Source organism: Neoarius graeffei, chromosome 23 (genome assembly GCF_027579695.1).
Source record: "Neoarius graeffei isolate fNeoGra1 chromosome 23, fNeoGra1.pri, whole genome shotgun sequence".
NCBI lineage: Eukaryota > Metazoa > Chordata > Actinopteri > Siluriformes > Ariidae > Neoarius > Neoarius graeffei.
In genome coordinates, this window is record NC_083591.1 from 52,088,089 (window position 1) to 52,113,834 (window position 25,746).

At 42.5% G+C, this 25,746-nt stretch overlaps 1 protein-coding gene and 2 non-coding genes across 5 annotated transcripts in view; 1 reads left to right on the forward strand and 2 right to left on the reverse strand.

Annotated features, from left to right (window-relative positions):
• The window catches only part of pde1cb (phosphodiesterase 1C, calmodulin-dependent b), a 185,299-nt gene that overhangs the window by 26,194 nt on the left and 133,359 nt on the right, over window positions 1-25,746 (reverse strand). For all 3 annotated transcript variants that reach the window (XR_009651346.1, XM_060906390.1, XM_060906389.1), the window contains 4 exons: window positions 20,453-20,553; window positions 16,851-16,979; window positions 16,651-16,752; window positions 15,160-15,280 (listed from right to left, as the gene is read on the reverse strand). Coding sequence is in view for 2 of the 3 variants with exons in the window: in XM_060906390.1 (XP_060762373.1) it covers window positions 15,160-15,280; window positions 16,651-16,752; window positions 16,851-16,979; window positions 20,453-20,553 (453 nt within the window). In the remaining variant the exon portion in view is untranslated. The remainder of the gene's footprint in view (window positions 1-15,159; window positions 15,281-16,650; window positions 16,753-16,850; window positions 16,980-20,452; window positions 20,554-25,746) is intronic.
• trnal-uaa (transfer RNA leucine (anticodon UAA)) lies at window positions 2,224-2,306 on the reverse strand. Its single transcript has one exon. It is a non-coding gene; the product is annotated as a tRNA-Leu (tRNA).
• trnal-uaa (transfer RNA leucine (anticodon UAA)) lies at window positions 24,968-25,050 on the forward strand. The gene has a single exon. It is a non-coding gene; the product is annotated as a tRNA-Leu (tRNA).

Here is a 25,746-nt window from a genome sequence, read left to right on the forward strand (position 1 = left end):
TAAACGGACAGTGCATCCGCGAAGAAAACGAGACAGATACGGTCTAGTGTAAACGTAGCCTAAATTGACCGTAGGTGTGAGTGTGAATGGTTGTCTGTGTCTATGTGTCAGCCCTGTGATGACCTGGCGACTTGTCCAGGGTGTACCCCGCCTTTCGCCCGTAGTCAGCTGGGATAGGCTCCAGCTTGCCTGCGACCCTGTAGAAGGATAAAGCGGCTACAGATAATGAGATGAGATGAGCAGCTGATGTTAGATTGCATCCAATTATCCTACTAGCTGTTTTAATAATACGTTGGACTAATAATACTTTGGACTGTGGGGGAAACCGGAGCACCCGGAGGAAACCCACGCGGATAACATGCAAACTCCGCACAGAAAGGCCCTCGCCAGCCACAGGGCTCGAACCCAGACCTTCTTGCTGTGAGGTGACAGCGAGAAGAATTGTGAGGCAACAGCGCTAACCACTACACCACCGTGCCACCTGCTTTTTTTTTAAAATTATTATTATTTTTTAAATCCTGCAAATGCCAAGCAAATGCTAATCTAATGTTGTGCGAGTGCTTGCATCTGGCTTACTGAGGTACAACAGCAGCTGTTAGCTCAATGGAACTTGTTGCCTAAATGTTTTTTTTTTTGGAACATGAGACACAAAACAAACAATAATGCTTACTGTTCAGCTTGCTAATGTCATGGAATGCAACTCAGAAATACAACCCCAATTCCAAAAGTTTGGATGACGTATAAAACGTAAAAAAAAAAAAAAAAACCCAGAATGTGATAATTTTCAAATCATGGAAACCTTATGTTTCACTGAAAATAGTACAAAACCAACATATCCAATGTTGAAACTCAGAAAAATGATTTAAAGAAAAAAACAATTAGGTTAATTGAAAGCAGGTCAGCAACATGAGTGGGTATAAAAGGAGCATCCCAGAGAGGTGGAGTCTCTCAGAAGTAAAGATGAGGTGGGGTTCACCGCTCTGTGAAAGACTGTGTGAGCAACCAGCGCAACAGTTTAAGAATAACGTTCCTCAATGTAAAACTGCAAAGAATTCGGGGATCACATCATCTATGGGGGCGGCACGGTGGTGTAGTGGTTAGCACTGTCGCCTCACAGCAAGAAGGTCCGGGTTCGAGCCCCGTGGCCGGCGAGGGCCTTTCTGTGCGGAGTTTGCATGTTCTCCCCGTGTCCGCGTGGGTTTCCTCCGGGTGCTCCGGTTTCCCCCACAGTCCAAAGACATGCAGGTTAGGTTAATTGGTGACTCTAAATTGACCGTAGGTGTGAATGTGAGTGTGAATGGTTGTCTGTGTCTATGTGTCAGCCCTGCGATGACCTGGCGACTTGTCCAGGGTGTACCCCGCCTCTTGCCCGTAGTCAGCTGGGATAGGCTCCAGCTTGTCTGCGACCCTGTAGAACAGGATAAAGCAGCTAGAGATAATGAGATGAGATGAGACATCATCTATGGTACATAATATCATTCAAAGATTCAGAGAATCTGGAGAAATCTCTGTATGCAAGAGACAAGGCTGAAAACTGACACTGGATGCCTGTGATCTTCAGGACCTCAGGAGACACTGCATTAAAAGCAGACATGTGTCTGTAGTGGAAATGACTGTATGGGCTCAGGAACACTTCAGAAAACCATCATCTGAGAAAACAGTTCATTACTGTATCCACAAACGCAAGTTAAAACCAGATATAAACAATATCCAGAAACACCGCCACCTTCTCTGGGCCTGAGCTCTTTTATGATGGACTGAGGCGAAGTGGAAAATTGTCCCGAGGTCTGATGAATCAAAAGTAGAAATTCTTTTTGGAAATCATGGACACCACGTCCCCCAGGCTAAAGAGGAGAGGGACCATCCGACTTGTTATCAGTGCACAGTTCAAAAGCCAGCATCAGTGATGGTATGAGAGTGCATTAGTGTACATGACATGGGTAGCTTGTACATCTGGGAAGGCATCATTAATGCTGAATGATATGTACATGTTTCAGAGCAATATGTTGCCATCCAGACAAATTTTTTTCCAGGGAAGGCCTTCCTTCTTTCAGCAAGACAATGCCAAACCACATTCTGAATGTATTACAGCTGCATGACTCTCTAGTAAAAGAGTATAGGTGCTAAACTGGCCTGCCTCCCATTTAAAATGCTTGGTGTGTTATGAAGCACAATCAAGGAGATCCCAAACCCTTGAGCAACTGAAATTTATACTTACACTGTTACCAGGAGTGGGGCTTGAACCCACGAGGACATTTGTCCATTGGATCTTAAGTCCAACACCTTAACCACTCGGTCATCCTGGTATACTATTGCACTGCCTATAAGACTTTTTTCTGCAGAATGAGTTTTACTGTGTATACTATTAATCAATACTGAACAGGGTCACTGTGATTCCAGAGATAATGCTTTCCAGGGGCACAAGTTTTCTGAGAACTGGTTGTCACTTGTTTGATGATTTCCATGTAATTGCTAAAGGTTTGATGAGGAATTTTCCAGCTATTTTCAGAGCTCTACATACATGACAGAATTCAGCTAAAGCACTTAACAGGAATGGGGATTGAACCCACAAGGGCTTTCATCTAATAGCACTTAAGTCCAACACCTTAATCACCCAGCCATCCTACTACAGAGAAAAAGCAGCATTATTCATAAGTCTTTCAGCAAAATGAGACCTAATGTGCAAGCATTCCCACCCATCCATTATCTGTAGCCACTTATCCTGTACAGGGTCGCAGGAAAGGTGGAGCCTATCCTCTCTGACTATGGGCGAGAGGTGGGGTACACCCTGGACAAGTTGCCAGGTCATCGCAGATGTGCAAGCATTTGCCATCATCCATCCATCTATCTGTTATCTGTAGCCGCTTATCCTGTTCAACAGGGTCGCAGGCAAGCTGGAGCCTATCCCAGCCAACTATGGCGAGAGGCGGGGTACACTGTGGACAAGTCACCAGGTCATCGCAGATGTGCAAGCATTTGCCATCAGTAACTACTGAATCCTGGTCAGGACATGGTGATTTCAGAGCTACTGCTATAATATTAAAAAAAATGTGGTGTGAATCTGGTTATTACGACTTTAGTTGTTTCAAGAGAATATCTGCTTGAATACCTCACAACATGTCTTAACTGTTAATGGATTAATTAGAATATAAATATAATGAATTTAATAGACACACTTCTTCTTGCATGTCTGCCATAGTTGACTGTTTAGTGCAGATTTGTTAGCAAGCTCACAAAGGCTGCCCAGGGTGGACATCGAGGACATAAGGCAGTTCCCATCTAATCATTAACACCTATGGGCAATTTAGAGTAGCCAGTTAGCCTAACCACATGTCTGGGGGAAACCCATGCAGACACGGAGAGAGCATGCAAACTCCACACATAAAGGCCTCTGTTAGCCATGAGTTTTGAACACAGAACCTTATTGCTGCCATCCAGACAATTTTTTTTTCAGGGAAAGCCTTCTTTCTTTCAGCAAGACAATGCCAAACCGCTTTCTGCGTATATTAAAACTGCATAACTCCATAGTAAAAGAGTCCAGGTGCTCAACTGGCCTGCCTGCAGTCCAGAACTGTCTCCCATTTAAATCATTTGGTGCATTATGAAGCACAAAATATGACAAAGGAGACCCGAACTGTTGAGCAACTGAAACTGTATATCAGGCAAGAATGGAACAACATTGCTCTTTCAAAACTACAGCAATTGCAGCAGTTCCCAAATGTTTACAGAGTGTTGTTAAAAGAAGAGGTGATGCAACACAATGGTAGATATGACCCTGTCCAAACTTTTCAGAAACGTGTTGCTGACATCAAATTCAAAATGAGCATATATTTTTTTCAAAAAACAATTAAAATTTCTCAGTTTCAACATTTGATATGTTGTCTTTGTACTATTTTCAAAGATATAAAGGGATTCAGTGATTTGCAAATTATTGTATTCTGTTTGTATTTATGTTTTACACAGTGTCCCAATTTTTTTTGGAATTGGGGTTTGTAAGTTAGCGAAAGTTAGAAGCTAAAGATTTCGCCACTTGTCTTCAAGCCAGTTACTGGTTTAAATGTGGAAAATGTGAGGACATAGTGACAGTGAAAACAAAACACTTCTGTCAGAAATATCAACATTTACCTCAGATATGTTAAATTACTAACATGAGCATCAATCTGACCAAAATTAGGCTGCAATTGCACAAGATCTCATCTCATTATCTCTAGCCGCTTTATCCTGTCCTACAGGGTCGCAAGCAAGCTGGAGCCTATCCCAGCTGACTACGGGCGAAAGGCGGGGTACACCCTGGACAAGTCGCCAGGTCATCACAGGGCTGACACATAGACACAGACAACCATTCACACTCACATTCACACCTACGGTCAATTTAGAGTCACCAGTTAACCTAACCTGCATGTCTTTGGACCAGGGCTTTGAACCGGTTCAAGGAACGAAAACCGGGAACTATTTCACATGGAACAGAAATGAAACCAGAAACTTTATTATTTTTTATGTTCCAGAACAGAAACGCTTATTAAAAATAATGGTAACCGGTTAATACCGGTTTTTATTTCGTTCCTCAAAGTTTCCGTAGCCTACAAATAAAAAAGCCATTCTTCTCCTGCGCAAGTTTCTATGACCCGCTGGGGTTCACTTCCTGTGTGACGTTCGCTGACTGAATGGAGAGAGCGGGAAGGTGGACTACTATCACGTCTCCATTACTGAGTGTCTCTGAGCAAAGAAGAGCCTGAACGATGCAACCTCCCTATTGGCTGTTTGTAAAAATGTATCAATTGTTGCCCTTCCCACGGGAATCATCGCGGGCTCGAGAGACGAGACCTGACGAGTTAGTTCGTTGGTAGCAGAACAAAATGTCTGGACACAAATCGGGTTTTCAGAAAAGGAAAGAAAATAAACGGAGGGTTGAAAATACAAAAAAGGAGGCAGAAAATGCAAAATGAGTTTTAAGGTAGGACAAATGGTTACTTTTCTGAGGCAGCCCGCCGTGGCTGCAGGCCTTCAGTTGTCATTGAATGGTTACTTTTCTGAGGCAGCCCGCCGTGGCTGCCTGCAGGCTTATTTATTATAGCCCATTTAGTTAAAATAGTTGATATAAAATGTTTATAGTTATAGTTATGTGATGGTTGTCCTGGTTTAGACTGGTGTTTTTGTTTTTTTTTTGGGGGGGGTTGCGCGATGTTGCACCCGGGTCCAGATTAGGGCAGAACCGGCCCTGGCTACATTTCAGGTGTAGTTCGTTTTATGAATGTATGTACTTGCATAGATGTGTACTTGGTCTTCCAATATGGCGCCTAACAAAATCTCGCGGCGCGGTGATGTCATGCAGTAGCCCTCTATAGGGCCTGACTAGCCTTTGGTAACACACTAAACGAATTCTCTTTCATTTTTGGCACTTTTTCTGTTTGTGTAGATGGGAAGACATACTGAGAATCCAAATCACCAACATTTGAAATAATAATTGTTTTGAATTATTTCTTGTCTTATTTAATGAAGGTTGTAATAGAATTAGCCTACATTTGGCTTAAGCTGGATGAGACAGAGACATAATTTTATAGCCATTTGTTCAACAGCTGACAGGGAACGTAATTAACTGTTCCGGGAACGAAATTTTTTTGTTCTAACCGGTTCGGGAACGTCTATTTAATGGTGGAACCCAAAACCGGAAACGTTAAAATTCCATTTCTGTTCGGGACGAACCAATAGGAAAAAATTCTGGTTCAAAGCCCTGCTTTGGACTGTGGGGGAAACCGGAGCACCCGGAGGAAACCCACAGGGAGAACATGCAAACTCCACACAGAAAGGCCCTCGTTGGCCACGGGGCTCGAACCCGGACCTTCTCAATTGCACAAGATACTAAACAAATTCAATATAGTAAGCAGAGGAAACCCACACAGAATGAAAATGCAAACTCCATACAGAAAGGCTCCCATCAGCCATGAGGTTCAAACCTGGAACCTTCTCTCTGGGAGGTAACAGTGCTAACCACTACACCACAGCTAACAATTTAAGACAAAACCGTAAACTGGCTTTTTTTTTTCTTTCAGTTATCATTACCTCCTGTCTGTACAATTTCATCTCAGCTGGTCTCTGACTGTCTCTACATGGTGTCTAGTCTCCATGACACACCTCCTCCTCCTCCTAACATCCTAACATTGATAGCACTTGTTTCTTCGAGTGCTGAGAGAAAACCACAAGAGCTACTGCTATTTACAGTTTGTACCATCGCCTGGAGTTTCTTGCAGTGTTTTATTACAATTGAATCGCTGCTACAAACCAAACCAAACACAATGATTCAGAACAGCAATGAAATAAGCTAATCTGTGTGAAACGTATTAACTACTTGCTCACAGATCCTACTGGGACACGAGATGTGTGCTAATGTGTGCTTTTTTTAAAGACAGACAAGACATTTGGAAGATAAAGCCGTTAGACAAAAGCTACTGTACATACAGAGCATAAATATTGTGTGTGATTATAAAGTGAATAATTAGGATGACTAAGAATAGATTGGTTCTAGATTGTTCCAATAAATTAACATAACAACAATTCAGTTATTTAAAACCAGTTCCTTGGGTGGATTTAAAAATATTTGGGAAAAAAAACCCAAAACGCTAAAATGCCAGATGTTTGAAAGCTTTTGACTGGCAGAATAAGCTTTATATGAGTCTTGCCAAAAATGCTGCCTGTTCATGTAGATAGCACACCACGTAGTGTTTATAATACACGAAGAGAAGATTTAGTGGAAATTCATTTGCATAGCATCGCAAATCCAGTTCATTACAATTCCAAGAAGTTTTTATATTAGTTCTAGTCTGACTGACTGCTTTGTTTACTAGTTTCCCTGAGTCTTAGCACTTCTGTTTACTTATGGCTTTTTTGGTTTTACTGACAACTGTTGTGGCCAGGTTTGTAGTACTCGAGTCCGACTCGTGCCCTAATTTTAAGGACTTGTGATTTGACTTGGACTTGAGCACTGATGACTCGGATTTGAACCCGGACTCGTGCATTAACTGCATTTGGACTCGTAAATTGGAGACGAGGACTCAGATTTTTTCTTTATTTTTTACAGCATGCCATAATAATTTGGCATAAGATATTTATATCTACATTAATTTTTGTACTAATTTCGTGCAAGAGAATCCACATTCACCTGTTCATGTGTCATGTTCAGGAACAAACTAATGTTAATGGTGCTAAAATGCCTGGAGAGACGCCCCTAGGATTGTCCGCTTTGCTTATACTGTACAGACTTCTCATGCAGTAGGAAAAAATGCACTGCTATGTGTTCCATATGTAGAAGAACTATCGAGGAGACGACGGGGACAACCTCGAACTTCAATCGTCATTTGGCAAGACTCCACCCAGAGAAGGAAGTGACACGTTATGTTCATTGCCCTATTGATAGCAGGGCTTGCTTGCTGACCAATGAACTAACTAGTGTTAACCCTCTCTCATGTTATTTGCCCTGTTGATAGTGGGTGGTGCTTGCTGAGTGATGCACAAGCTTTTTATCTGTAGCCTATTAACTAAGGCTACATCCACACGACAACGGCAACGAGATTTTTTTTTTTTAAATATCGCGTCCACATGGGCAACAGATCAGTAAAATATCAGGTTCATATGGCAACGCAATGCTTGCTGAAAACGATGCAATACACATGCCTCACCTCTACGTGCGCTGTAAGACGGTCCCATCGGAGACACCAGAACAATAGAAGTAGACGCATGCGCATAAACCCCTTCTTCTGTAGCATCAGCCACATAAAGTTTTGATTATTAGTCAGTAGCGTAAAATAGTATCTATTGTCTAAGACACTTATTTATATTTCATATTAAAACGTCTATGTAAATTAATACATAGAAAGCCTGGCCAGGCGCTGAACGTTCTTCTGCCTTCACTTTAAGAGAAATTCAGGGCAAGCATGAGCCTAGGTTCTTCCCTGTCACTGTCACACGTGCACACCTTCTCACTCCCTGTCCTATGGCTATAGTCCCTTTAAATCACGTGCTCGTTTTTTGAATGGAGACGCGGAAAGAGGAATGAACGGGGGTAGATGGGGAGAGAGAGGAATGAACGGGGGTAGATGGAAGCCGGTACGCCAACATTCTGAGATCCTCCAGAATTCTTTAATGGTCCGGAATAAATTGAATGCTACACGTTGATGGATTACTTTGTTCTTCTACACCCTTTTTGAGGAATGTATTGTCGGACTTAAACCAACATCTGAAGAGGTGAGATCGCTCCTTTTTTTCCCCTATTTTTGCTGGCGGGATTGTCATGTGGTTGTGACGTCATCATAAACTCATCCAGACGACTTCGCAACGGCGCCATTGCCAGATTTTTTCACTCTGGAACCCGTTCTCAAAAGATTTCATTTTGGGGCACCCAAAACGCCGGTGCCATGTGGACGCCAGGCCGAAACGATAAACAATTTTATCAGATTCACCTGAATCCGTTGCCATGTGGACAGGGCCCAAAATGGGGCAGTCAAGCAGTAACGTTAGTCCAACACAGTAGCAGAGACGCTTTCATATAAAGGTAGCAACAGCCACCGTCAAATGGTGCGATTGGAGTCTTGTTCTCAGACTTGACTCGGAATTTTCTTTAATGACTTGGACTTGAACACTGGGGACTCAAGACTGGACTCGGACTCGAGGTTTAGTGACTCAGCACTGGTTTTGCTTCATATAATTACTGGAAACTTTTTTTTAACAGCTCAGTCCTCATAACTTGACACTTTGGATAAATGATTCAAACCCTGTTCCAAATAAGTAAACATAAATATCTAATTGCACACAAATACTAAGCAAATTTCAGAGCACAGAAGAAAAAAAACACTTTTAAAAAACCCACTCTCTTTTCTACACTCCACTATGTTTAAAGTGCTAGTCTTATGAAAACAACAACATAAAATCCCAGGTTTTCTGTGCGTGATATGCTCAAATGGGTTGTAAAGTTTACCGATAAATAAAAAATTGGTTCAAAAAAGTTTTTTTTTTCATCTGAATTCTGTTCCTAAAAGCTTGTCCGCCATTAGATCGCAGCAATTTATTGGTCAGTGTAGCTGCATTTGTGACATCATACACTACTGTTCAAAAGTTTGGGGTCACCCAGACAATTTTGTGTTTTTCCATGAAAAGTCACACTTTTATTTACTACCATAAGTTGTAAAATGAATAGAAAATATAGTCAAGACATTTTTCTGGCCATTTTGAGCATTTAATCGACCCCACAAATGTGATGCTCCAGAAACTCAATCTGCTCAAAGGAAGGTCAGTTTTATAGCTTCTCTAAAGAGCTCAACTGTTTTCAGCTGTGCTAACATGATCGCACAAGGGTTTTCTAATCATCCATTAGCCTTCTGAGGCAATGAGCAAACACATTGTACCATTAGAACACTGGAGTGAGAGTTGCTGGAAATGGGCCTCTATACACCTATGGAGATATTGCACCAAAAACCAGACATTTGCAGCTAGAATAGTCATTTACCACATTAGCAATGTATAGAGTGGATTTCTGATTAGTTTAAAGTGATCTTCATTGAAAAGAACAGTGCTTTTCTTTCAAAAATAAGGACATTTCAAAGTGACCCCAAACTTTTGAACGGTAGTGTATGCACCACTGCCTTCTTTTTTAAAGCTCTCTATACAACTTTACAATAACAAGGATGAAGAAGTGACTCAGAGTAAGCATGTTTTGGTTTGCTTTTAGATCAGTAATTGTCTGTCATCTATCTAAGGATTATATTTGGCCACATACCTTCAAACGTTTTTGATCTGACTAAAGACAACTAATAAATTCAAGCAACAGGCTAAACACAAGCTGGACACTTCCTGTGTGGTGATGAGCTCTTTGGGATGGAGCTTATGACTTCTGTTTCCGGATAGGAGGAACTGCTCCGCGTACTAGACGTCACTCAAATCCTTCTATGTGAATTTGACTCACAAATTAATCTTTTTCAAAATGTATGGAGCAGACACCAAATCGTCCTGTCAGCTTGAAATTGTCTCTCTTTGTCCGTACAAATCGAACCCATTCATTCCGTAAGTGTCCTACCGACTTTGGGCTATAATGGATCGAAATTCCGCTGTTTTTATCGGCTACACTTAAACAGTGTTGAACGACACATCTCTTAGGAGACATGCTTTGGTTTTAATTTTGTTTTGTAATAAAAAAAATTAAAAATGTACTACATTTTGCAAAGCAGATGAAGCCAGAAATGCCTTGAACTTTCAAGCATTGCGCGTATGATGTCACTTCCTTTGAATTAACAATAATTTACAGGGAAAGCATTTGTCAGAGGGCCAGATTTTACCGGCTAAATAGAACATGTTCCCGGTCTCGTATTAAAATACAATTTAGACACTAAACTATTTAACATGTCTAGTTTTATAAGGTATAATTTCCAGAAATGATGTCATTTTCATAAGACTAGCACTTTAAAGTGCATATCACGGGTAAATTCAGGAGCAAGATCAATGTAATTCTCCTATTTTATAATAAACTTTGGTCAAATATCTGTAACATTCTGCCAATTTTTTACCCTTGCGCAATACCAGAAAAATTCAGTTGAAATCAAGCCATTTGAGGCGAATTGGTCCGCCTCTGAAAAAACTTGGCATTTGGATTTCCTGGCAAACATTGATTTTCGTGACGTCATCTGCGGGACGCCTCCTTCTGAATCCTACGTCAGCGCTGGTTTGTTTATGAGAAAACGACCTGGTGGTTTTCTGCAAATTTCTTCAACGTTATCGCGTAATTATTAAAATGGTTAACAGATGTATCGTAGGAGGGTGTAGCAACACCAATCTTGATGGGATTAGTACTCATCGTTTCCCAAAAGACCGGACAATGAGAGAGAAATGGGAGCGCTTGGTCTACACAGGCTGTGCACTGAAACCGTGCAAAGCTCGCGCAGCCTGCTGGCGCTTCCGCAGGTGACGTCACGAATCTGGCTCCAGACTCCCTTGGGATTTTTCCAGACGCGTTTTGTTATTTTATTTTTTTCTGCTGTAGACAGATGGCCTTGTGCAAAATTACCCTTCTGGAGGAGTGTGTAAAGGGACATACTTTCATATAAAAAAACACAAAATTGGTCCAGAATATACCCTTTAAGGGAATATTTCATGCACATCACACTATTAAACAAAATACCTCAACTTTTCAAAGGCCAAGTTTACATTAGACCATATCTGTCTCGTTTTCTTCGCGGATGCACTGTCCGTTTACATTAAACCGCCTGGAAACGCCGGGAAACGGGAATCCGCCAGGGTCCATGTATTCAATCCAAATTGTGTCTGGTCCGGTGCTGTGTAAACATTGAGAATACGCGGATACGCTGTGCTGAGCTCTAGCTGGCGTCGTCATTGGACAACGTCACTGTGACATCCACCTTCCTGATTCGCTGGCGTTGGTCATGTGACGCGACTGCTGAAAAACGGCGCGGACTTCCGCCTTGTATCACCTTTCATTAAAGAGTATAAAAGTATGAAAATACTGCAAATACTGATGCAAATATTGCCCATTGTGTAGTTATGATTGTCTTTAGGCTTGCCATTCTTCCACTTGCAAGTGGTAAGTGATGTGCGCTGGGATCACACACACAGCGGCTCAGTCCCGAATCACTGCTCGTGCGCTTCACTCGCGCGCTGTGTGAGCTGCGCAGGGCCGGAGTGCGCACCCTCCAGAGGGCACTCGCTGTTCAGGGCGGAGTGATTTGGAGCGCAGGATGCCTGCGGAGCCGAGCGTATCCGTGTATTGGCGTTGCTATGTGCACGCGAATCGTGTATTGGCGTTGCTGTGTGCACACTAATCGTTTTAAAAACGTTAATCTGATGATCCGCTGATACGGTCTAATGTAAACCCCACCAAAGTCTATACTAAAATAACAAAGATGCTTTTTGAAAATTCAAGACCATATTCAAGACCTCTTTCTCTTTACGAAGTCATGTTTTTCAAAAGGAATTGCAAAATAACTCTTCACTGTCATAAGCACTGATTAGCAGCAAATTAATATCCTACTTTTAAATACATCTACATGTTCTTGTCCAGCTTATTAGCATCCCCATGGCAAGTAAATGGGGCAATTATGTAGAAGTACTGGATAGAAAAACGACTAAAACAGCAAGAATTAATTATTACAAAGAGACAAAAACAAGCTAGAAATGCTAATAGTTAGCACTCACATGGTGCAACAGAAAAGTGTCATTGGTGTCCCGTCATTGGAAGATCACAAATTTCGGAGTCAAGACAGGGAAATTGTTTGTGCTATTACTATGTTCCATGTGAATCACATCGACTCTTGTCAGTTACAGGAGTCTGTGAGCTCAGGTATGTGGAAGAGGGTAGATAGCACTTTCCTCTGACTGTTGCCCCTTTTCCACCAAATCAGTTCCAGGGCTGGTTCGGGGCCAGTGCTTAGTTTGGAACGGGGTTTTCTGTTTCCACTGACAAAAAACTGGCTCTGGGGCCAGAAAAACCGGTTCCAGGCTAGCACCAACTCTTTGCTGGGCCAGAAGAAAGAACCGCTTACGTCAGCGGGGGGGCGGAGTTGTTAAGACCAACAACAATAGCAGGACCGCGAAAGGTCGCCATTTTTAAGCGACGAGAAGCAGCAGCTGTACAAACGTGAAGTCATCCATTATTATTGTTGTTGTTGCTGCTTCTTCTTCTCCGTGTTGTTGTTGCTTCGATATTCGCGCCAAGGTTTATGCAAACGCAGCGACGTAACTGACGTATACAGCAACGTAATGACGTGGCTCCCCTTAGCACCCCGAGCTATGGAAAAGCAAACTGGTTCTCAGTTGGCTCGCAAGTTGAACGAGTTGTGAACCAGCACCAGCGCTGGCCCCAAACCAGCCCTGGAACTGATTTGGTGGAAAAGGGGTATGTGTGTTACATTGCCCTGTGATGCAGCAGCTCAAAAAAGAATGCAGCTGGCTGGTTTTATGTGTCTCAGTGAAGCATGTGTTAGCTCTTTTTACGCTCCGCAGTTGTAGCTGTTGAATGAAAGGGTTGGTGGGAATTAGCATGTCATTTTGGCAGGTAATTTGCAGATAATTGGCAGGAGTTTTGGTGAGATACAATGAGGGAAAAACAAAGAGGTAAAAGAAGTTAAAGTAAATCTATATGGATCATTCTAGAATTCGGGGTACATTTCGTATCTCTGAGATAAACCTTCTGTTGTTTTCCACAAAAGAAATCTTTACTGAATCAGTTTTGAACAATAATGCAAATTATGACAAACTTCCACCAATAGCAATGCTTGATGTACATTTTCGACCCAATTTATCCATAAAACATTAACTAAGGTGGGGTTTACATTAGACCGTATCAGCGGATCATCAGATTAACGTTTTTAAAAACGATTAGCGTGCACACAGCAACGCCAATACACGATTCGTGTGCACACAGCAACGCCAATACACAGATATGCTAATCACATGACTAATTCGGCACGTAAGTTGAAACGTGTCAGTGCAGCTCATCGCTTCCTCCTCAGCGGCTGCGCTCCAAATCACTCCGCCCTGAACAGCGAGTGCCCTCTGGAGGGTGCGCACTCCGGCCCTGCGCAGCTCACAGAGCACACGAGTGTAGTGCACGAGCAGTGATTCGGGACTGAGCCGCTGTGCACAAGTCACTTACCACTTGCAAGTGGAAGGATGGCAAGCCTAAAGACAATCATAACTACACAATGGGCAGTATTTGCATCAGTATTTGCAGTATTTTCATACTTTTATACTCTTTAATGAAAGGTGATACAAGGCGGAAGTCCGCGCCGTTTTTCAGCAGTCGCGTCACATGACCAGCGCCAGCGAATCAGGAAGGTGGATGTCACAGTGACGTTGTCCAATGACGACGCCAGCTAGAGCTCAGCACAGCGTATCCGCGTATCTCAATGTTTACACAGCACCGGACCAGACACGATCTGGATTGAATCCGTGGACCCTGGCGGAATCCCGTTTCCCGGCGTTTCCAGGCGTTTTAATGTAAACGGACAGTGCATCCGCGAAGAAAACGAGACGGATACGGTCTAATGTAAACTTGGCCTGAATGACTCCCACCCCTCCCCCCACATTACTGGCCGTCTTCGACTCCTGATTCATCCATTCAACTCGAATAAACAGGAAGTGATTCAGTCTAACAATCTGTTTTTGGGGCTGATTCTATTAACTGTTACAAAATCAGTTGCACAGATTAGAAAGTCTATTTTCTGTATTATGTGAAATTTCAGTAATTAAAAAATATATTTTTTACCCGTCCCAGTGTTCTTGTCAATTCTGTTAACTCTGTTATGAAACCACATAAAATCCACAAAGACTTTTAATAATACGCATGCCACCTGCACTGAGTGATGTCACTTCCTTTAGCGGGAAACTTTAGAAAGGCAGTGAGGTATGTTATGTTTCTTCTCTCATTCATTTGAACAAAATGTTGAGGAGTTTACACCAACAGTAGATTAAGTGTTCGTTAAATCCGTTATTGTGATATTGGAGTGAATCTCTCGCTCATTTTTTAAAAACTATAATATGATTAAAATCTAGGGCGGCACGGTGGTGTAGTGGTTAGCGCTGTCGCCTCACAGCAAGAAGGTCCGGGTTCGAGCCCCGTGGCCGGCGAGGGCCTTTCTGTGCGGAGTTTGCATGTTCTCCCCGTGTCCACGTGGGTGTGCTCCGGTTTCCCCCACAGTCCAAAGACATGCAGGTTAGGTTAACTGGTGACTCTAAATTGACTGTGAGTGTGAATGGTTGTCTGTGTCTACGTGTCAGCCCTGTGATGACCTGGCGACTTGTCCAGGGTGTACCCTGCCTTTCGCCCGTAGTCAGCTGGGATAGGCTCCAGCTTGCCTGCGACCCTGTAGAACAGGATAAAGTGGCTAGAGAGAATGAGATGAGAATGATTAAAATCTATAAAATTCTGTTTTTATACATGCCGTGTGGTAGCTAGTGTGAGGTTAGCATGTGGAGTTAAGGCGCAAAATGGTGGGAAGTGTCGACCCTTTTGTCATCAATTCTGTGAATGGCTTGCCCAGTTTAATGATAACAGAGTTGACACTGACGAACAGAACCAACACTTGAAATGCACCCGCAATTATAGAATGGGCCAAGAGTAAAACAGTAAAAAGGAGTAACACCCCCCACACACACACAGACCTGTCTGAAGAACTCCTCCAGCAGTGAGCTGGTCCAGCGGTGATGGAGGTCCCAGTTTTTGGCTGGATGGCTGATATCAGCAGTGTGTAAGATCAGAGAAAGTGCTTTCGGTTTGTCAATTCTGTAAATGAAACACACACACACACACACATGCGTACACAGCTTCCTATTAGTGTGTGCATATTTGCACTCAAAATGAATAATCTTTTTTTTAGCAGGTAACTGAAAACCGACACCACATTCATTTAAGAAACCATATCCACTATTTGTTATGTGCCTAAATATTATGGCTCCTGGCTTTTATAATTTCCCACCTGTCTCCGTTTCTTTCTGTTCCATTTTTCTCGAACTGTATTACTTATTTAGTGTTTGATGTATGTGCATGTGGAGGGGTAATGAAGAGACACAGACGCAGGTTAATCAATAGAAATCTCATTCCAGAGAGTCCAGAGAAAAGGGCAGAGAGGAAAGAGGAGAGACGGGGAGATGGGAAGAAAAGAACAGATGAGAAAACAAGAAAAGATAATATGAGTACCAAAAAAACGATCTTAATGGTTGTAAGACAAAAACATAGAGAAAATGGAAAAGAAGAAAAGATGAATGAACTCGATAGAAGGGGAAATAAAAGGAAAAGAGATAAAAGAGAGAAGAAAATAAAAAGGGAGAGAATGTAAATGATCAGAAGAGAAGAGGAGCGTTCATAAAAAAGAAAAGAAGTGAAGAGATAAGAGAAAGGAATGAAAAGAAGAGAATTGAGAGAAGCAGAAAAAGAACAAAGGAGCAGAGTAAAGAAAAGGAAAAAATAAAAGTAAGAAAAAACAGAAAATGAAAAAAGAAAAAGAAGAGAAAAATAAGTAAGGAGATTAGAAAACAAAAGAATGAAGAAAGGAAGATAAGTGAAGAGAAAAGAAAAGTGGAGGAGTAAAAAAATAAATGAAAAGCAAAGAAAATAAAAGAAGAGAAAATGAGGGAAGTGAAGAGATGTGAAGGGAATTAGAAAGAGGAGAGAAAAGAAAAAAGAAAAGTAAAGAAAAAACAGAAAAAAAAGTAAAGAGGAGAACAGAGAAGAGATGGGACAAGAAGAGACAAGAAGAGGAAAGAGAATAGGTGAGACAAGAAGAGATGAGAAGAGATAGGAAGAAAGGAGATGAGACGAGAAGAGAAAAGAAAGAAAAGATGAGAAGAGAATAGACAAGACAAAAAGAGATGAGACAAGAAGAAATGAGAAGAGAAAAGAGGCAAGAGGAGGAGAGACGAGAAGAGAATAGATGAGAAGAGAAAAGAAAAGAAGAGAGGAGCTGAGAAGAAAAGAGATGAGAACAGACAAGAGGAGAGAAGAAGGATGGAGATGAGAAAAGAAGAAAGAAGCAACAAGAGGAGGAGAGATGAGAAGAGAAGAAGAGATAGATGAGAAGGGGAGAGATGAGAAGAGAAAAGAAGAAAGAAGAGATGAGAAGAGAAGAAAAGAAGTATAAATGTAGCTCTCCTCACCCCTCTGGTTGCTGTAGGAAGTTCTTCATGGCTTTGACCTGTTGGAAATGACACGACATGTCTGTAGACAACACCATCTCCACCACCAGAGTCCTGAACTCCCTGAGAAAAACACACATTATTATTTAAACTGTCTCTCTCTCTCTCTTTCTCTCTCTGTAGAAGTTGATGATGAAGCTGTCCAGGTGAAGGCGCTGTACCTCCAGTCATCTTTGGACAGGTTGTAGAGGATGTTCATCTCGTCGTCGTCCTGTAGGAGGCGATATGCTGCACTGACGTGATGACTCTCCAGCACCGAGCGGTCATTGTACAGGATCGCAGTGTCTGACCTGGACAGCAGAGACACAGTTTCATCATATACGTAAGGTTTGTATGATTGCTTATGGAGCTTCACACGTTTTGGAAAATTAAAAATGTGACCCCTCACCGAATCCAGGGACACATGTCGGCCGAAACGAATCCGAGATAATCGCAAAAGAAGCATTTTTTTTCGAAATTTGTGATTTTTGTTTTTTTCCATCATGTGCAAGTTGAGATCTTGAAGAATGCAATCAGTATTTCAGATAATAGATTGTTTTGTTGGAAAAGCATACATTTTTTGTTGCAAATTGTCTCGTTTTTGTCAGGACTGTAGCCTGCTGGGGGGTGTGGGTAAATTACCATATGGGCCATTCACATGATGATTTAAGTCTTTTGTTTTTTTTTCCGCGAATCAGCTGTATGATACGGGCTGAGCGCATGGCTACTTAACTGCATACAGGCATGTGATTTCACTATGGAATGAGTTACTAAACAGAGCGCAAAGGAGCTGAAACACTGCAAAGCAAACAGACACACGGTATTTACATCGGAGATAAACATTTCTAGCAAAAAAAACCGCAACCTCGTTTTCCAGATTGAATGGAATACTTGAATGATCGGATGATACACGGAACGTTCTAGGATTACATTCCATCGGAGGCATTGGTGTGTGCAAGGCGCCGTTTCTCTTTCTGATGGGGTGAGTTTATTAATCTAAGGCTGTGTGGTTATTTTTGCATGTAACGGAGAGTGTTGTGGTTTGGTTAAGCCTAGGTCACAACCGGACGTACGATTTTTTGGCCGTGTGATTTTTGGCGTTTCCTAAATCGCTGCGTTTTGTTTTTTTTTTTGTTCATGGAGAAAGACGCGCGTTGGCCGTAAGTTTGTCTTGCAACCTGAAAAAAACGTAAGCGCCCGTAGAGTTTGTTTGACATGACAAAGAACCTCTGCGGCCGGTCTGCGGCTCGAAAATCAGCACATCACACGCGCGCTCTCGTGCTTTTCACACACGCGCTTTCGTGCATTTCATGCGCGCTCTCCGTGTGTTTCTTGCGTTTTTTGCATGTAGACCAGCTGTAGGAGCACATACGGCCGGTTGTGACCGAGGCTTTACATGAAACTAGCGTTGTGTTAGTTGTGTCATCATTGTGCTATCTTTCTTTCTTACGGTGTGAGTAATTTTTCAACCACAAAACGTTAAAGTATACTTTAGGACTTATTTTTGTACTTCATAATTGTGTTGGGCATACTTTGCATGGAAGGAAAATTGACGTGGTGATCTTTGTTTACATGAAAGTAGCATCGTGCTAGCTAGTAGGGGGTAGAGATTTCCTTAATGTCATGCAAATGAGCACCATTATGTGCCCGCCCTACACCCAGAGTAGCTGAGATGGAAAACTTTGAGGGCGATTTTCTCCCTTTCCTGTTTTAAGAAGTATACACTTTCAAAAGGCCACACATTCTTCAAATATTGTCAGATCTCCACATGGAAGGCATCATTGGAAAGCTTAGAAACTGTACTTTCTGAATCTGTCAATAACTAAAAATGCCCCCAGGCAGACATGTGTCCCTGGATTCTGTGATCTGCCACAAATGTTGTCTTGAGTCCCTCTGGGGTGTCATCAATCCATGCGCAAAGTATGGAGGGAGTATGTGCATCCAGTCATGTCGAGTTGCACAGGTGAACAGGCAGAGAGACAGACAGCCTTCCATTAATAGTATAGATGGCCAGGTTGCCTGGCTGAACTGATAATCACATCATCAGTTTTTCTTTGGCTAATCAGACACAAGGTACGCCACCACACTTGCTGGAGCAGTTAGAGATTAGGCATCTTGCTCAAAGGCACTTCAGTCAGTCCTGCTGGTCCAGGGAAGTGAACCAGCAGCCTTTTGGTCCCTAAGCTGTTTTGATAAATCATTAGGCAACGTCTTCCCCCAAAATAAAAGTAGTATAACCCTTAAAATGTCATGGGAAGAAATACAAGCGGGTCTGTTTTATTTTGAAGATAGTGGAAGGTATATTTTAGCCAATCAGAAATCTGTGTTCAAAAAAAGAAAAGTCCTTTCACAGTGATTTTAATAGGAGCCGCCATTTTGTTTTGGAGCAGTTCTAGGGTTGGTCCCTTGTAGTGGGACAACCCTTTAACTAGAGACCTGTGTAGGTCTGAGCTCAGCCTTTGTCTGATTGGTTGATAGAAGCTACGGTACATCAATCGAAGAAATAGGCCACGCAGAAATACACTGACACCAGGATTTGAGCTGACATCTTGCACATCACTCTAGACCACTCAGCCACAGAGGATTACTGAGGTTATGTAGCATGGCACTTATATAGTCAATACATAGTGGTGCCACACCATGACTGTGGAATTGCTACCTGAGACTGGCATGCCAATTACATTCTTAAGCACACTCAAACTCATTATCTCTAGCCACTTTATCCTGTTCTACAGGGTCGCAGGCAAGCTGGAGCCTATCCCAGCTGACTACGGGCGAAAGGCAGGGTACACCCTGGACAAGTCACCAGGTCATCACAGGGCTGACACATAGACAACCATTCACACTCATGGTCAAGTTAGAGTCACCAGTTAACCTAATCTGCATGTCTTTGGACTGTGGGGGAAACCGGAGCACTCAGAGGAAACCCACGCGGACAACATGCAAACTCTGCACAGAAAGGCCCTCGCCGGCCACGGGGCTCGAACCCGGACCTTCTTGCTGTGAGGCGACAGCACTAACCACTACACCACCATGCCGCCCACACTCGAACTCAGTTAAACATAAACATATAGTCAGGCACCTCTATAGGCTTCAGCCAAAAGCTGAGCCAAAAACTTGGCGGGAATTCAGAGGTCGATGTGTAGTCCGGACCCACTCAGCGTCGGGATTGTGAACTCAATAAAGGCGCTTCAAGGAAACTTCTTTCATGTTAGCGTACAGTATGTTTGGATACTTTTGGGGTTCGGATTTCCATGACAGGAGCTGCCACATTGAGCAATTTATTATTCAGGAAAGCAAATAAATTATGGCCGCAAACTCATGCCAGGTGACATTTATAGAGTCAATCATCTTCAATCTATCATTCGACATCATTCGTAGATATTCTTTATGACATTGGGGACATTGGGTTGTCAGTGTGTTTTGATAGTACTTGTCAATCCACTGCCTGAATAAGAAGATCAGCATTTCAGTGATGCTACGTTTACTCAGTCCTTCAGTCTGTGTCTCAGTCAATTCACCCTTTTTTGCATTATCCATGTGACTCTGCCTCTGGTCGGTTTGTTATTGAAAAGACACGACAAGTCATTTTTCCCCACGACAACCACGTTTTGCCCAGAAGCTCAGTGCATTTTCATTAATCCTGCTCTCACTATGCGAGTCTGACTGCAGGCTCTGGGCATGTCATGGCTTTTCGGAATGACTGCACTGATGACCAAGAGAGTTACTGCATGACCGAAAGCGCTGCACTGCTTTGCTGTTGCTTTATTTATTTATTTTTTACCTGGTCTGGATGTGGAAGTTGTTTGTGGTTCCAGTGTGTTCGTAGTCATGTACTGCTGCAGCAAAGATCAAGGCAAAGATCTCCAACTCCGTCATCCAGTGCTGTAAGGAGACAAGATGAAAAAGAAGAAGGTTAGAAAGAAATGTATAAAGGTCAACAAAGTCTGAAAAAAACCCAACATAGTAATAAAATACAAAGTGATATACAGCACCAGTCAAAAAGTTTGTACACCCCTACCCTACTCATTCATAGGTTTTTCTGTATTTTGACTATTTTCTACAAAACTGAAGACATCAAAACTATGAAATAACATCTGGAACATATATGGAATTATGTGGTAAACAAAAAAGTGTTTCGTATTTTAGGTTCTTCAAAGTATCCACTGTTTACCTTGATGACACTTTGTACATTATTGGCATTATCTTAACCAGCTTCATGAGGTAGTTACCTGGAATGCTTTTCAATTAACAGGTGTGTGTTGTCAAAAGGTAATTAGTGGACGAGCTTCTTGTCTTCTTAATGCATTAAGAACTAAAAAGGCACTGGGGAGAGTAGAGAGCATACCTTGGCCAAGCCACATATTATCAACATCAAAATCAAATCACTTGAAGCGAGGACAATACTAAAGCCATCCACCAACTTTCATCCAAATCTGTTCATTACTTTTCAAGTTATGTTGGAAAGAGACAAAGAAATCCTGGATCCACATACATATCTGGATTTGCATCAAAAATCTAATAACTTGTTCCTCGGGTGGTGTAGTGGTTAGCACTGTTGCACAGTAAGAAGGTTCTGGGTTCAAGCCCAGTGGCTGATGAAGGCCTTTCTGTGTGGAGTTTGCATCCCTGACTGTGGGTTTCCTCTGGGTGCTCCAGTTTCCACCACAGTTCAAAGACATGTAGTTAGGTTAACATGGGCTGAAGTGCCCTTGGGCAAAGCACCTAACCCCCAACTGCTCCTTGGTTGCTGTAGCATAGCTGCCCACTGCTCTGGGTGAGTGTTCACATACTGTATATAGGTTAACATGGGATGGCCTTGGGCTGAAGTGCCCTTGGACAAGGCACCTAACCTCCAACTGCTGGCTGCCCACTGCTCTGGGTATGTGTGTGTGCTCATTGCTTGTGTGTGTTTGCTGTTTCAGATGAGTTAAATGCAGAGGAAGCATTTCATTGTGATATGTCTGATAAATAAAGTCCTTCTTCTTGTCCCATGGCTCACCATTCCTCCAAATTTCATCAAAACCTGTTCACTCTTTTTTGAGTTAGGTTGGGAACAGACAAATAAACGGAGGTGAAAACATAACCTCTTCCAACACAGTTAGTGGAAGTAATCAATAAAGACTCAAAAGACAAATCACCCCCTAAACAACAGTCGAATGAATGACCTTTTGATTCCAAACAAGCTTGAGGCGTGTGTGTGTGTGTGTGTGAGAGAGAGAGAGAGAGTGTGTGAGATGAATGATCATCCTGTTGGGACTCTCTATAATGCAGTTCCATGCTGTGGGAACACGAAGCATATGGCTTTGATGAACTGTCACAGTGAAATGATTAAATGAGAAGAGAAGGAGAGAAGGATGGAGAGCATCAACAATCAACACACCATCCAACAATCCACAAAGAGACGACAAACCATTACTCAGCACTTTTCTGTCCTCAAAGTCACAAGTTTACATCACTTCGTCAGTGTATAATTACTGACTGCAGCCCATCGTTCACTGTGTACAGCGTGTCAGCCACGTTCGGGTGTTGGATGAATGGGATCATCGGTGGTCTTAAGCCAAGTGGTCATTGTTTCTTTGATGGACGGGGTGTCAGGTGGCCGATAAATCGGCTGGAGCAACATTCGCTACAATTACTGACTGTAAACCTAAACACTGACTTACAGCTAACAGGTAGCTGGTAAATCTGTTTGGAAAGAATTCAATCAAACTGAATTCAAAAATGCAGTTTAGATCAGAAGGTAACAATTTACGTTATGGTTCTCTAAAATAACATCATGTCCAGTTTTAAATAAGGACTAAAAACCTTGGGGCCAGGCTATTACAGGAAACTAATCAGTGACTGGGTGGTGTGATGCAGCTCAGCAAAATTCCAGGTTACAGTTACCAACCCATAGAGTATTATTTTCCAAAAACAGCATTTTGAAAAGGGCGGTGTAGTGGTTAGCGCTGTCGCCTCACAGCAAGAAGGTCCGGGTTCGAGCCCCATGGCCGGCGAGGGCCTTTCTGTGTGGAGTTTGCATGTTCTCCCTGTGTCTGCGTGGGTTTCCTCCGGGTGCTCCGGTTTCCCCCAAAGACATGCAGGTTAGGTTAACTGGTGGCTCTAAATTGACCGTAGGTGTGAATGGGTGTCTATGTGTCAGCCCTGTGATGACCTGGGGACTTGTCCAGGGTGTACCCTGCCTTTCACCCGTAGTCAGCTGGGATAGGCTCCAGCTTGCCTGCGACCCTGTAGAACAGGATAAAGTGGCTTGAGATGAGCATTTTGAAAAGTGTTTTATTTCTATTATACCACAGCAACTTCCCAATGATGACAATTCGTGATTTATAACAGAATGATAGAGTGTACATTTTATCCATTTATAGTTGCATTTAATGTTGGGGAATGTTGGTCAAACAAGTTCTTTCGTGAAGCGACTAAGAAAACACACACACTTCTTTTTTTGAGGTTTTTTATGAGAAAGTGTAACCTCCTCTGTCCTGAAGTCTTTCCCGTATCAGAAAACTTACTGACTTTTACAAAGCGCTGACAGTGGAGTCTCCTTCCAGAAATGTTACATAAATGTTTCCATACGTAGTGGTTAGCGCTGTCGCCTCACAGCAAGAAGGTCCTGGGTTCGAGCCCCGGGGCCGGCGAGGGCCTTTCTGTGCGGAGTTTGCATGTTCTCCCCGTGTCCGCGTGGGTTTCCTCCGGGTGCTCCGGTTTCCCCCACAGTCCAAAGACATGCAGGTTAGGTTAACTGGTGACTCTAAATTGAACATAGGTGTGAATGAGAGTGTGAATGGTTGTCTGTGTCTATGTGTCAGCCCTGTGATGACCTGGCGACTTGTCCAGGGTGTACCCCGCCTTTCGCCCGTAGTCAGCTGGGATAGGCTCCAGCTTGCCTGCGACCCTGTAGAAGGATAAAGCGGCTAGAGATAATGAGATGAGATGTTTCCATACAGAAAACTACGATGGTGTATTAAGGCCATTGTAGATTAAACCAACCCCCCCCCCACCCCCCACCCCCCCCCCAAAAAAAACCTCAGAATTTCTGAGATTAAAGCCATATATTTTCAAGAAAAAAACTCATAAATTCCAAGATTAAAAGGTGAGAAATATGCGAGAAAAAAAACAAAAAAATTGAAAAAATTGTTTTTTGTTTTTTTTGTCAAGGAGTCAGATTGCTTCAGTTTCTGAGGTGTGATGACATTGATCCAACCTTGCAAACTGAAGCGATGTGACTCCTTGACAAAAATAATAATAATTCCAAGATTTTTCTCATATATTTCCAACTTTTTAATCTTGGAATTTCTGGAAGCCATGACCTAATGGTTAGAGAAACAACTTTGGGACCAAAAGGTCACTGGTTTGATTCCCTGGACCAGCAGGACTAGCTGAAGTGCCCTGGAGCAAGGCGCATAACCCCCAACTGCTCTAGCAAGAGTGGTGGTGTACTTGCTATCTGACTAGCCAAAGAAAAGCTGATGATGTAGAAAAATGCTTGCACATTAATACTCATTCTATGGAAAGACTCTTATGAATAATAATAATACACTAGCAGTACACCAGGATGACTGATTGGTTAAGGTGTTGGCTTTAAGTGCTGATGGGCAAATGCCCTTGTGGGTTCAACTCCCCACTCCTGGTAAGCACTAGAGCAGAATTATGCCGTGTGTGTCTGAAAGTAACTGACTCTCTTGAAACTTTCATGTATAACATGGAAGCTGTCAAAAAAAAATTCATGGTCCATTGTGATAGAGGCATTCATGAAAGACACATTCTTTGGGGTGTGAGTTCTAGTGCTAGAATGTACCTGAAATCACAGATTCAAAAAAAAAAGTCTTCTGAATAGCTTTGGTCTTCAGTTCCAATGTATTGGTTCAAACCCTGCTACAATGCAGAAATTCAGCTTGAAAAATGGCCATCAGGTTCCATCTTGTGGGAAAAAAAATCAAGGTTTGTGTTTGAAAGGTACAGTATGATGATGTTGGTTAAGATCTTAAAATGTTCAGCGGTATCCCGCCTCACTGGTGAACCACTTCAAATTAAGTATGTCTATTACAACACATTCATGATATTTATATTCAAATGAATCCAATAACAGTTAAGACATGTTATTACATATTTGAGCTGATATTATCCTGAAACAGCTGAAGTCATAATAACCAGATTCACACTGAAATGTTTTTTATCATCATAACAGTAGCTCTGGAATCACCATGTCCTTACCAGGCTTCAGCAGTTCCTGATGGCAAATGTTTGCAAAGCAGGACTTGTTCTGCAGAAAGATTCCTATGAGCTGGTATGGTAGTATACCAGGATGACCGAGTGGTTAAGGTGTTGGACTTAAGATCCAATGGGCAAATGTCCTCGTGGGTTCAAACCCCACTCCTGGTAAGCATTTTAGCTTAGTTCTGAAAGTAACTGGAAAATTCCTACTGGAGGCCCTCAAGTAAAGTCAAACAAGTGACAATTAGGCCTCAGAGAACTTCTTCATATGGATCTCTTTAACTCTGACCAGGATTTGGAGACACAGAAGGAGGATGTCTTTCAACAAAGTCGGAAACAGGTGTCGGGTGTTTGTTTATCCACTCTCCACCCTCGTACACTGTGCCCCACCGAGTAACGATATTTTCAGGCTCAAGATAAGTTCTGCCATGATTGAAACACCAGATGTGCAGTCGCCTAGATATGAAACAAAGGTGGTGACCTGAAATGTTGTCTTCTCCTGCTGTAGCTCCATCCATCCTCAAGCTCCTATACTACTCGAATGTGGTGCTACTGTAAAGTATTAGCTGTGGAATCACCATGACCCTGACCAGGATTCAGTAGTGACTGGTTGTAAATGCTTGCACAGTAGGATCCATTTTGTTGAAAGACTCTTATTAATAATATGAAGCTAGCAAACTACCAGGATGACCGAGTGTTTAAGGTGTTAGACTCAAGATCCAATGGACAAATGTCCTTGTAGGTTCAAGCCCCACTCCTGGTATCAGCTTTAGCTGATTCCTGAAAGTAACTGGAAAACTCCTAATCGAAATCATCGAGCAGGTAACAACCAGTTCTCAGAAAACTTCTGAAGGTAGTACCACT